Source organism: Lampris incognitus, chromosome 5, assembly GCF_029633865.1.
Source record: "Lampris incognitus isolate fLamInc1 chromosome 5, fLamInc1.hap2, whole genome shotgun sequence".
Lineage (NCBI taxonomy): Eukaryota > Metazoa > Chordata > Actinopteri > Lampriformes > Lampridae > Lampris > Lampris incognitus.
This window is the reverse complement of record NC_079215.1, coordinates 26,212,735-26,225,314: the sequence shown is the minus strand read 5'-3', so window position 1 is coordinate 26,225,314 and position 12,580 is coordinate 26,212,735. Positions and strand designations below refer to the sequence as shown.

General features: G+C 42.3%; 1 protein-coding gene across 1 annotated transcript; it reads left to right on the top strand.

The window, feature by feature from the left end:
• Nucleotides 1–898: 898 nt before the first annotated feature.
• Nucleotides 899–12,575, top strand: dcaf15 (DDB1 and CUL4 associated factor 15). The gene is made up of 13 exons (XM_056279955.1): nt 899–994; nt 1,606–1,703; nt 5,135–5,273; nt 5,816–5,922; nt 6,089–6,234; nt 6,408–6,566; nt 6,670–7,254; nt 7,360–7,451; nt 8,285–8,407; nt 9,027–9,109; nt 9,265–9,369; nt 9,483–9,598; nt 11,323–12,575. Exons 1-13 carry the CDS (start codon nt 899–901, stop codon nt 11,376–11,378), a joined length of 1,905 nt encoding a protein of 634 aa, XP_056135930.1. The 3' UTR covers nt 11,379–12,575.
• Nucleotides 12,576–12,580: the final 5 nt, after the last annotated feature.

Sequence of the window (12,580 nt, the reverse complement as noted above, 5' to 3'; positions counted from 1 at the left end):
AAACACCTGACTCTAATTTCACCTTCAAATTAACTGCTAATCGTAGAGGTTCACATACTTTTGCCACTCACAGATATGTAATATTGGATCATTTTCCTCAATAAATAAATGACCAAGTATAATATTTTTGTCTCATTTTTTAATTGGGTTCTATTTATCTACTTTGAGGACTTGTGTGAAAATCCGATGATGTTTAGGTCATATTTATGCAGAAATATAGAAAATTCTAAAGGATTCACAAACTTTCAAGCACCACTGTAGTTTGTGCTGATGATGATGCTTTACAAACATTGAGACTTCTGGAGGCTGAAAGAAAAACTTTTTTTTACACATTTATAAACATTTTAGAAACAAAAGTCTGTGTTGGTGGCACGGGGGCCCAGTGGCTGTCGCCTCAGCGAGGTCCTCGGTTTGAACCCCGGGGTTGTCCAACCTTGGGGGTCATCCCAGGTCGTCCTCTGTGTGGAGTTTGCATGTCCTCCCCCATGTCTGCAGTGGGGTTTCTCCGGGTGCTCCGGTTTCCCCCACTATCAAAAAGAGACATGCATGTTTAGGGTTTATGCTCCTGTCTGTCCCTTTGACCAAGGCAATGGGGAAAGAATTTGAGATGGTCCCCGGACGCAGCATGAAGGCGGCAGCTCACTGCTCCTGGCTACACAAATCACAACTAGAGTGAGTTAATTTGCATTACGTGAATTTCACCAAGGGGATTAATAAAGGAAACTTTAATTTAAAACTTAATTTATTCACGCCCGTGAGCGCTCATCTGTGCGATCCGCATCCTTTTGTTTTTGCGTTTGATTGATTGTGTAGGCTGGCCAATGAAAGATGGCTATTTGAAACCGTCAGCCAATCGGGAGGGTCTTGTATGCGGTGCTAGAATGCAGTGTGGTGGGAGATGGCGCCCAGCTCGAAATCAGAGAAGGACGACAACAAACTGAAATCTACTAGAAAACACAAAGACCATGTCGTCAAGCTCCTCACACGTGGAAAGGTGTGTACGAATCCGCAAACCCTGTGGCGTCCGATGTGAGGCAGACAAGCTATTGGTTGGGAAATTACAAAATATCTTAGTACAAGCCTTTACAGACGCGGGTAAGGCTAGCTTGCTAATAAGCTATGTTAGCTAGCTCTGAGAAATGGAGGTGCTTTTCGTAATTCTTTGCGGGGTTGCCAGTCGTGCTCGGCTGGTTGGAGGGTGTCCGCCCCTCTTGACTGTATACAAGTAGTTGCTAGTCGGGTTTATAGGCGCATCTATATCAAAACGGGACATGTCAGCCCTCTAAGCTTTGCTAGTCATGATAGCTGGCCAAAGCTTTTGATGCTTGCAAATAAGACAATTCCAAGTCCAACCGCTCGACTCGCACCATCTTTATTTAACCTGTGCATGAAGGTATTTCAGTGGGCCCCAAATACATGTCCCCCCCCCCCTGTTACGGTTTTAAGCAGTGAAATGTGGGGTTTAATTTGTGTTGGCTGTGTATTGAATACAAAGCTATGTCATTGTAGATTATAAGGTGTTTGTGATGGGTCATCAGCTTTATCCCACTAATCTTTCCATACATTTTCCCATATTTCTTATTGCTTACTTTTCCTGCTTCACAGCTGTCAGGTCAGTTTTCCCAACGCCTCTTCAGGAAACTACCACCCCGTGTATGTGTCCCTTTGAAGAACATCGTCAGTGAGGAGTTCCTCAGAGCAGGGTCAGTGTAATGAGATATGTGTGTTTTCATTTTGATTCACTGTCAGGCAAATCATATAATAAAAGCAGGTACTTGTACAAAACCCGTGAGTCTTGGCATGTAGGATGATTAAAATTATATCATTCTATAAGATATTGCTCCCCTATGCTGACATCAGTTACATGAGTCTGCAAGTGGTAATTCTTGTCCAGTGATTTTCTTTACTCGTGCTCAATAATCCAGGTAAGAAAATCAAAGCAAGTTGAATCAGTTCATCTGGACACTTTATTGACAGAAACGTTTCATCACTCATCTAAGTGACCTCTTCAGTCTCAACCAGGGGTGGGCAGTCTTATCCAGAAAGGGCCAGTGTGGGTGAAGGATTTTGTTCCAACCAAGCAGTTACACACCTGATCCCACAAATCAACAAGTAGAGTCTTTGCTGAGGAACTTGATTAGGAGACACCGGTGTGTATTGCTTTGTTGGAACAAAATCCTACACCCAGATTCAGATAACTTTATTTATCCCATAAAGGCAATTCAGTTTTACAGTCTACCCAGACCATACACAAACTCAAAGACAAGTGGCAATCAGCAGTATGTCAGAGACAATAGACAGATCAGTACATGGGTGAGAGATGCACACTGTTACCCTACCCTTCTGTGGCCATGCATGCAGACTCACACGAGGACCAGGCGAAGGACCAAAAATTCACATAAGTTAAAAGAATAAATAAATGAATGAAGCATCCTGAGATGCATTGCACATTACATCCCACCACTACATTCAGTGAATACATAGGCCCACAAGCCATGTGAAGAATAAAGGTATAAACCAACTATTGTGGTTAAAACAAAGCATTCATTTAAAATGACTAATCTTGGCATTTAACAGCCTGATAGCGGAAGGAATGAAGGACTTAGAATAGTGATTTGTTTTCCTAGGGGGTGCATTAAAGCACTGGCCGGAGGGCATTACATTGAATTCACTGGACAGGATGTGGTCAGATTGATTAATAATTCCTTTTGCTTTCTGGGCCACACGTTTCTCCCAGAGAGAGCACAAGTCTCTCTGCTGGACTCGGATTATCTTGGAGCAGACCTTAACGAAACTGTTTAGGCTATTCCTGGCCTTCACAGACAACCAATTAAACCAACAAATAAAAGAAAATGTTAAAAGACTTTTAATAAATGACTGGTAGAAAATACACGAGATAGTGTTACAGACATTAAAAGAGTCAAGCTTCCGCAGTAAGTGAATTCTTTGTTGTCCACATTGACAGTCGAATCTATGTTCACATTGAACTTGAGTTGGGAGTCCAAAACGGTTCCCAAGTACTTATAAGTGTCAACAATTTGAACATCCTCGCCGTGTATAGTGCTAGCTCTGGTTTTATCACTTCTTCTCCTAAAATCAATGATAAGTTCCTTAGTTTTTGGCACGTTGAGGAAGTTATCACACAAATCAACAAAGGCAAGTAGGGCACAACCGTGATCTGACTCCAAGCCCTGAAGAAGAGACAAAAGTGCGGTATCGTCAGAGAATTTCACCAAGTAGCTACCCTCTTTAGAAGACCTGTAGCTGTTTGTATACAAAATAAAAAGCAGGGGGGAAGAACGCAACCCTGGGGTGAGCCCATGTTTGAGACCAGGACATTGGACATAACTCCATTAACTAAAACCTGCTGGATTCTGTCTGTTAAAAAGTTTAAAAGCACCATTAAAAGCTGATCAGGTAAATTAAAATAAGCAAGCCACTCGATCAAACTGTGAGGTTGCATCTTGTTAAAAGCGTTAGAGAAGTCAGCAAATAAAAGTCTCACATGAGAATTGGGTTTCTCCAGGTGCTTATATACTCTGTCGATGAGTATATACAGTGCATCCGGAAAGTATTCACACCCCTTCACTTTCCCCACATTTTGTTATGTTATAGCCTTATTCCAAAATTGATTAAATTACTTTTTTTCTCATCAATCTACACACAATACCCCATAATGACAAAGTAAAAAAGGTTTTGTAGAAATTTTTGCAAATTTATTAAAAATAAAAAACTGAAATATTGCACGTACACAAGTATTCACACCCTTTACTCAGTATTTGGTTGAGGCACCCTTGACAGCGATTACAGCCTCAAGTTTTCTTGGGTATGAAGCTACAAGCTTGGCACACCTATATTTGGGGTATTTCTCCCATTCTTCTCTGCAGATCTTCTCGAGCTCTGTAAGGTTAGATGGGGAGCGTCGCTGCACAGCTATTTTCAGGTCTTTCCAGAGATGTTCAATGAGGTTCAAGTCTGGGCTCTGGCTGGGCCACTCAAGGACATTCACAGACTTGTCCTGAAGCCACTCCTTCGTTGTCTTGGCTGTGTGCTTAGGGTCGTTGTCGTGTTGAAAGGTAAACCTTCACCCCAGTCTGAGGTCCTGAGCGCTCTGGAGCAGGTTTTCATCAAGGATCTCTCTGTACTTTACTCCATTCATCTTTCCCTCGATCCTGACTAGTCTCCCAGTTCCTGCCGCTGAAGAACATCCCCACAGCATGATGCTGCCACCACCATGCTTCACTGTAGGGATGGTATTAGCAAGGTGATGAGAGGTGCCTGGTTTCCTCTAGACGTGACGTTTGACATGCAGGCCAAAGAGTTCAATCTTGCTTTCATCAGACCAGAGAATCTTGTTTCTCATGGTCTGAGAGTCCTTTAGGTGCTTTCTGGCAAACTACAAGCACGCTGTCATGTGCCTTTTACTGAGCAGAGGCTTCCAAAAACATCTCAAGGATGATCAGTGGAAACAGGATGAACCTGAGCTCAATTCTGAGTGTCATAGCAAAGGGTGTGAATAGTTATGTACATGCAATATTCCAGTTTTTTATTTTTAATAAATTTGCAAAAATTTCTACAAAACCTTTTTCACTTTGTCATTATGCGGTATTGTGTGTAGATTGATGAGAAAAAAAAGGAATTTAATCCATTTTGGAATAAGGCTGTAACATAACAAAATGTGGGGAAAGTGAAGGGGTGTGAATACTTTCCAGACGCACTGTAAGCAATGTAAATTGTCGTGAGCATTAACTAGAGTTTCAATGGCAATGTGTACTATTCACAGAGGATTTGGGAATGGTTACAATCAGCATTGTAAGATGGCGACATGTATCTTACAATGCTGTAATTGCAACCATTCTCAACTCTATAGTTAATGCACAAGGTAATTTGCAAATGAAACCGATTGTTTTCGGTCATTATGCCACTGCATTGTTTATAAGGGTGGGGATACCTGAAATCATTGAGACTGAAGAGGTCACTTAGATGAGTGATGAAACGTTTCTCTCTTAATAAACGTTGTGTCCAGATGAACCGATTTAACTTTCTTTCATGGTTGTTTATGATGGCTGTCACGAGTCATGCCCCACGGCTCATACCACCATAATGCAAACTTGAAATATTTCTTTGGCTCCAGACACATATTTCTTGGCTTCACCAAATGTGGACGCTATGTCCTTTCCTACACAAGTGATTGTGGTGAAGATGATGACTTCTCTTTCTATACGTACCATCTCTATTGGTGGGAATTCAACCTGCACAGCCGACTGAAACAGGTAAAATAATTGTACTCCATTTGCAATGATACCCAGACCATAGTGAATGCCATCCTGGTAATTTTAAGATGATCAAATAATAATAATAATAATTTTATTAATATAGCACTTTTCTAAAACAGTGTTACAAAGTGCGTCACAAAAAAAGATAAAACCAGACAAGGCAAATATAAGAGATCAAATAAGTAAGAGAAAAAATACGGTTTGAATAAAAACAAATATCAAACATTTGTAAAAGCTTTCATGAAAAGAAAAGTTTTAAGACAAGATTTATAAGAAGCTAGAGACTTGGTTTGTCTTAGTTCAACAGGAAGACAGTTCAAACTTGTGGTGGGGGCTCTAACAGCAAAAGCCTGATCAGAGGATTTTGGGTTGCTGTAAAGAGGGATTGTGAATCACCATGCCCTGTGTGGAGAATTAAGTACCAATTAACCTCAGATAATTAACATTTGAGCAGTGGTTATGCTAGCGATGATATCTTGTCTTTTGCGTCAGGTATGCTTGAACTTCACATCTTCCTCCTCCATTCTTTTTCTCTTCAGGTCCATCATGTGCGACTATTTGCTGGAGAGGAAATCTACAGTGACCTCTACCTTACTGTGTGCGAGTGGCCTAATGACCACTCAAAAATCGTCATTTTTGGCTTCAAGTAAGTCATAAACAACATGTTGGTTATTAGTGAAATGAAGCTTATGTTGTAACAGTTTTATTATTTCTGTTTGTGTGACATAGTTATGATTAAAGCAAAGTTTAACGTGTTTTCTTTTTGTGTGTGTCGTGCATGTCTGCATGTGCTTTGCAACCCTTTCTGTCAGTACACGCAGTTCCAGCTCAGTTCTGATGAACCTGATGATGAGTGATGAAAACAACAGAGACATCTATATCACGATCGCGTCCATGCCTCCTCCAAAACCTTGTTCTCACTGCTGTCCAGTTCCTTCAGCCACCACTGTACGCACAGGTAGAGAGGTGCATTCTTGGTTGCAAAATGTGGATGTGACTACCTTGAATACATGTTTTGGTTTGCCAAGTACCCACACGTTGTAAACCTCTGTTCTCAATCATTCTTACACAATTTTGATCTACATATGATAAAAATCATTCTGCCCCCTCTTCACCCTGCACTCTCCCTAGGTGGTGATTGTCTTGAACATGGCTATGTACTCAACAGCAGGTACCAGGTAGTGTACCCCTTCCCTACCTTCCAGCCAGCCTTCCAGCTGAAAAAGGACCAGGTCATCCTACTAAATACTAGCTACTCATTGGTGGCTTGTGGTATCTCTCTTTGCCAAGGTAGCATGCAAATCTGTATAGTTATACACTCCACCTTTCTATTTTGTCATCTTTCATCACAGTGAGCTTGGAACTGAACGTCTCTTTCCATTGGTTTCTCTAGCAGGTGAGCAGGGTCAGTCGTCTCAGATCCTTTACACAAAGAAAGCAGCGCCCCCATCATGCCAAACGTATGCATTTCCCTCTACCCCTCCCTCATCCTCTTCATCCACACTACATCAGGAATCCCCTGAAAGCAAGCAGCCGTCCGACAGAACCAACCCTTCGCCCTTATCTCCTGGGCAGTTACAGGCGGCTGTGCGAGCCAGGGAGTTTGCCGCAGACCTCTTCAGGCGGGCCCAGGGAGTAGGGAGAGAGAACGAGGCAGATCGAGATGGGAGAAGAGCGGACAGCATGCAAAAGGAGGTGACACAAATTGCAGGGATTAAAGGGGCCAGTATTGTGGCTCTGAAAGAAGATGATAGTCGGACTAGTTTACCTCAGCCCTCCACATCAGGAGAGAACCACAGTTTACTGCAGCACACAGAACAGGTGATGTCACCTGCCTCTGTCTCCTCATCGTCATCCCCTGCGACCCCGCCCTCAACCTCATCTCAGGAGTCAGGCCCAACAGAGCCAGGATACCTTAACTACACATGCCTGTACTACCGCCTCCAACAGCCTGGGGCAACAGAGCAAGCTGGTGGAGGTGAGATGGGGAGTGTTTGAGAAACATGAATTCATTGCTCTGTTTTAACTGCTACCATGTAAAATCTAAAGCTGCTGCTGCTTTGTGCACCACTTATCTCTCTAGCTTATGAAGATGATAAAGTCCAGTTGCCATTTACTGTCACTGATCTGAAAGGACGGAACCTACAGCTGGTCACTGGGCCGTACAATGGACAGGTTTGTGTCAGTTCGACTTATTACAAGGGAGCAATGGCAAGATATTACATCCATCAAGCCATTATTTATATCCACTTAATCCAATTCGGGGTTGTGGGGGGCTGGTGTCTGTCTATCCCAGCAGGCATTGGGTGGAAGGCAGGGAGACACCCTAGACAAGGTCACTAGCCCATTGTAGGACCCACACACACAGTGGGCAGTTTAGAGATTTTTCACCTAACATGCATGTCTTTGCACTGTGCGAGGAAGCCCATGCAACTACTACCACTACTTTTGACTGCTGCCGTTAGGGGTCACCACAGCGGATCATCTGTTTCCATCTCTTCCTGTACTCTACATCTTCCACTGTCATGCCAGCCACCTGCATGTCCTCCCTCATCACATCCATAAACCTCCTCTTTGGCCTTCCTCTTTTCCTCTCGCATGGTAGTTCCATATTCAGCATCCTTCTCCCAATATACCCAGCATCTCTCCTCCGCACATGTCCAAACCATCTCAATCTTGCCTCTCTTGCTTTGTCTCCAAACCATCCAACCTGAGTTGTCCCTCTAATATACTCATTCCTAATCCTGGCCTTCTTCGTCACTCTCAATGAAAATCTTAACATCTTCAACTCTGCCTTGTCCAGCTCTGCCTCCTGTCTTTTCGTCAAACTCCACACAAACGTGTTGAAACTAAACCCGGGACCCTCTGGTAGTGAGGGGACAATGCTTGCCACTAAGCAACCATGCCGATGTTAAAGTTGACTCATATTCTTATGAGTCTTTGTTTGATCTTTGTGTCGGCAGTTCTGAAGAACCGGTGTTTGCTAATGTGTTTTCTTTCTATTGTAGAGTGTGTGCGTGGAGCAGTTGACTTTGGACTTTGAGTATCTTATAAATGAGGTAATCAGAAGTGATGTTGCCTGGGCCTCTCAGTTCTGCTCGTTCAGCGACTACGATGTCGTCATACTGGAGGTCAGCAGCTTCCATCATGAAAAACACAAACATTCTCACACTCATCATCAAAAAGTCTTCTATGCTTTAAATTAGTCTCTGCTCTCAATGTGTGTACATAATCTTTACACCTCGTATGTTGTGCAGACTTACAGCAGACCTTATGAAAACTGATAACTTTTTCTCAACAATGCAATACTGAATATGTATAGCAGAGTTTAGCTGTAAGCAGATATGTCCCATTTGTGAAAATGGTAGTACTTGCCCTTTGCTCTCTGTACTTAATGATTCCCGTCAGTCCCTAGTTTCTGTATATTTTAAATTTAGGTATTCCTAAACACTTTCAGATGCTCTCTGAAAATGATTCGTAGATACTCTAGGGTGATTATACAATGTTTGTCCTTGTGGTGTTTTTTTTTTAACATCCCACCTCTAGTCAAATTTATTTCTGCGGACCTCCTTGAATAACAAATCAAATTTTCTTAATATCCCTTCCATTAAATTTTTGACTTTGTTTTATTGTTGTGTGGGGACGAAGTGATCAAATAGTAAGAGTTTATACTGCTATACATTCCATGCATTACGCCTTTCACATGCAAAATTTCCAGCCTTTTGCACTCTTTGTATACTTTGTATGTAGGTTTGTCCAGAGACCAACATTGTGATGATCAACATTGGCCTGCTCTTACTGGCCTTTTCCAACTCCGAAGAGGAGCACTGCCGGTACCTATCCCATATGTGCTGTTCATATCCTTCTGTGTCTATTGTTTGCAAGTTATCTCTCATTCGCTTTCAGTACTACTTACTTAGCGACCATACTTACTTTTCTTTGCCCTCCATACATTTGTTTTCACATTTTTTTTTCTTCTCGATCTCAGGCCCAACACTTACCATTCCAACCTGCAGGTCAGCTGGGACCTCAACACAGGTGTGTGCTGTACTGTTGGTGTCGGTGACCTCACAGAAGTCAAGGGTCAGACTAGGTGAGAAGCCACCATGTCACCTCTTCGCTCTTTATTCCTGTGTCTCTTAACTTTTTTAGTACGCTCTAGTTCTATTCAGCAGGGTTTCTCTCTCTCTCCATCCCATCCATCAGTGGAAGTGTGTGGAGCTCTTACAGGAAGTCCTGTGTGAACACAGTGATGAAATGGCTGGTTCCCGAGAGCAGCTCGCGCTACATCAATCGAATGACAAATGAAGCTTTGCACAAAGGTGAGCATTTCTTATAAGCACATGCAAATGTACACTACCGTTCAAAAGTTTGGGATCACATTGAAATGTCCATATTTTTGAAGGAAAAGCACTGTACTTTTCAATGAAGATAACTTTAAACTAGTCTTAACTTTAAAGAAATACACTCTATACATTGCTAATGTGGTAAATGACTATTCTAGCTGCAAATGTCTGGTTTTTGGTGCAATATCTACATAGGTGTATAGAGGCCCATTTCAAGCAACTATCACTCCAGTGTTCTAATGGTACAATGTGTTTGCTCATTGGCTCAGAAGGCTAATTGATGATTAGAAAACCCTTGTGCAATCATGTTCACACATCTGAAAACAGTTTAGCTTGTTACAGAAGCTACAAAACTGACCTTCCTTTGAGCAGATTGAGTTTCTGGAGCATCACATTTGTGGGGTCAATTAAACGCTCAAAATGGCCAGAAAAAGAGAACTTTCATCTGAAACTCGACAGTCTATTCTTGTTCTTAGAAATGAAGGCTATTCCATGCGAGAAATTGCTAAGAAATTGAAGATTTCCTACACCGGTGTGTACTACTCCCTTCAGAGGACAGCACAAACAGGCTCTAACCAGAGTAGAAAAAGAAGTGGGAGGCCGCGTTGCACAACTGAGCAAGAAGATAAGTACATTAGAGTCTCTAGTTTGAGAAACAGACGCCTCACAGGTCCCCAACTGGCATCTTCATTAAATAGTACCCGCAAAATACCAGTGTCAACATTTACAGTGAAGAGGCGGCTGCGGGATTCTGGGCTTCAGGGCAGAGTGGCAAAGAAAAAGCCATATCTGAGACTGACCAATACAAGAAAAAGATTAAGATGGGCAAAAGAACACAGACATTGGACAGAGGAAGACTGGAAAAAAGTGTTGTGGACGGATGAATCCAAGTTTGAGGTGTTTGGATCACAAAGAAGAACGTTTGTGAGACGCAGAACAAATGAAAAGATGCTGGAAGAATGCCTGACGCCATCTGTTAAGCATGGTGGAGGTAATGTGATGGTCTGGGGTTGCTTTGGTGCTGGTAAGGTGGGAGATTTGTACAGGGTAAAAGGGATTCTGAATAAGGAAGGCTATCACTCCATTTTGCAACGCCATGCCATACCCAGTGGACAGCGCTTGATTGGAGCCAATTTCATCCTACAACAGGACAATGACCCTAAACACACCTCCAAATTGTGCAAGAACTATTTAGAGCAGAAGCAGGCAGCTGGTATTCTATCGGTAATGGAGTGGCCAGCGCAGTCACCAGATCTGAACCCCATTGAGCTGTTGTGGGAGCAGCTTGACCGTATGGTACGCAAGAAGTGCCCATCCAACCAATCCAACTTGTGGGAGCTGCTTCTGGAAGCGTGGGGTGCAATTTCTCCAGATTACCTCAACAAATTAACAGCTAGAATGCCAAAGGTCTGCAATGCTGTAATTGCTGCAAATGGAGGATTCTTTGACGAAAGCAAAGTTTGATGTAAAAAAAATCTTATTTCAAATACAAATCATTATTTCTAACCTTGTCAATGTCTTGACTCTATTTTCTATTCATTTCACAACATATGGTGGTGAGTAAGTGTGACTTTTCATGGAAAACACAAAATTGTTTGGGTGATCCCAAACTTTTGAACGGTAGTGTAGATTTCAAACATTTTTTTTTTTTACCAAACTGATGTATATGTGACAGGTATCTCATCTTTTCTGGTCTGTAGGCTCCTCACTACAAGTATTAGCGGACAGTGACCGATGCACCTGGATTGTATTATGAAGAAGAGTGAAGGGACGCACATGCTTGTGATGGTGGGCCACACGTGTCAGACACAGAAGGAGCGACTTCCATACATACATGTTGACACTGCCTTAGTGCAGAGCATAAACTCATCTCAAGCCAAACATCTCACGATGTTCAGTGATTTCACATTGACTTGTAGAAGGTACACCTGGTAGGTTCCAACTGAGCTACAACCGTTGTGGGTGGAATACTGTAAAAAGGAGTTTTAAGGGGGACTCTGTGATTTTGTTTGTCTTATTTTTTTGTAATTGTGTACTGTATTCTGGTCTTGCAAACATCAACCAAGACCTGTACTGAACAAAGATTAAGTGTAAGTTTGGTTTTATCTGCAAAGTGTGCTGTTGTCTGGTGAGTGCATCTCCTGTGTAATTGTATGCAAAATCTGCACTTGTGTATTCACATTTTCATCTGCTGAAAGGGCATCTGTGTGTATGGGTGTTCATATGTGTCCAACATGTATGGTAAAAGTTATGGTCTAGTCGCCTCAGATTCTGCTGCCCCTGGACGTGAAATTCTGTCATCAGATATGGGCCAGCTCAGTCCAGTATTGTCATTTCTTCATGGTATTTTTCAAAATGATACAAAGTGAACCCTGCTATGTCCTTTTTTTGGTATTTTTCAAAATGATAAAAATTTAACCCTGCTATGTGATTTTTTTTTCTTAGAATAGAATAGAATACTCTTTATTAGTCACTTTGTACATGCATACAAATGAAATTTACTGTCTGCATTTGACCCATCCTGTTTAGCTAGGAGCAGTGGGCAGCCACCGTGCAGCACCCGAGGACCAACTCCAGTTATTCCTATTGCCTTGGTCAGGGGCACAGACAGGAGTATTAACCCTAACATACATGTCTTTTTTTGATGGTGGGAGGAAACCGGAGTGCCCAGAGGAAACCGACGTAGACAAGGGGAGAACATGCAAACTCCACACAGAAAGGACCTGGGACAGCCTGGGGTTTGAACCCAGGCCCTTCTTGCTGTGAGGCAACAGTGCTAACCACTGGGCCACCCAGTTGATACATGATAGTTGATAGCTGATACATGTTTTTGTAAAAGAGCAGTGAATTCAAGGAGTTACCTGCTTAGTCAACATTATCCTTTATGGTCATCAGGATGAAGGGAGACGGTCATATTGGGATATTTTTTTTATAAAATAAAAATTTCAGAGTTTGTCG

Bases quoted from the DNA above. Each gene is read 5' to 3' on its own strand.
- dcaf15 (XM_056279955.1), top strand. From the start codon at position 899: ATGGCGCCCAGCTCGAAATCAGAGAAGGACGACAACAAACTGAAATCT. The intron at 995-1,605 runs GTGTGTACGAAT...CCTGCTTCACAG, and splicing joins AGCTCCTCACACGTGGAAAG to CTGTCAGGTCAGTTTTCCCA. The intron at 6,235-6,407 runs GTAGAGAGGTGC...CACTCTCCCTAG, and splicing joins AGCCACCACTGTACGCACAG to GTGGTGATTGTCTTGAACAT.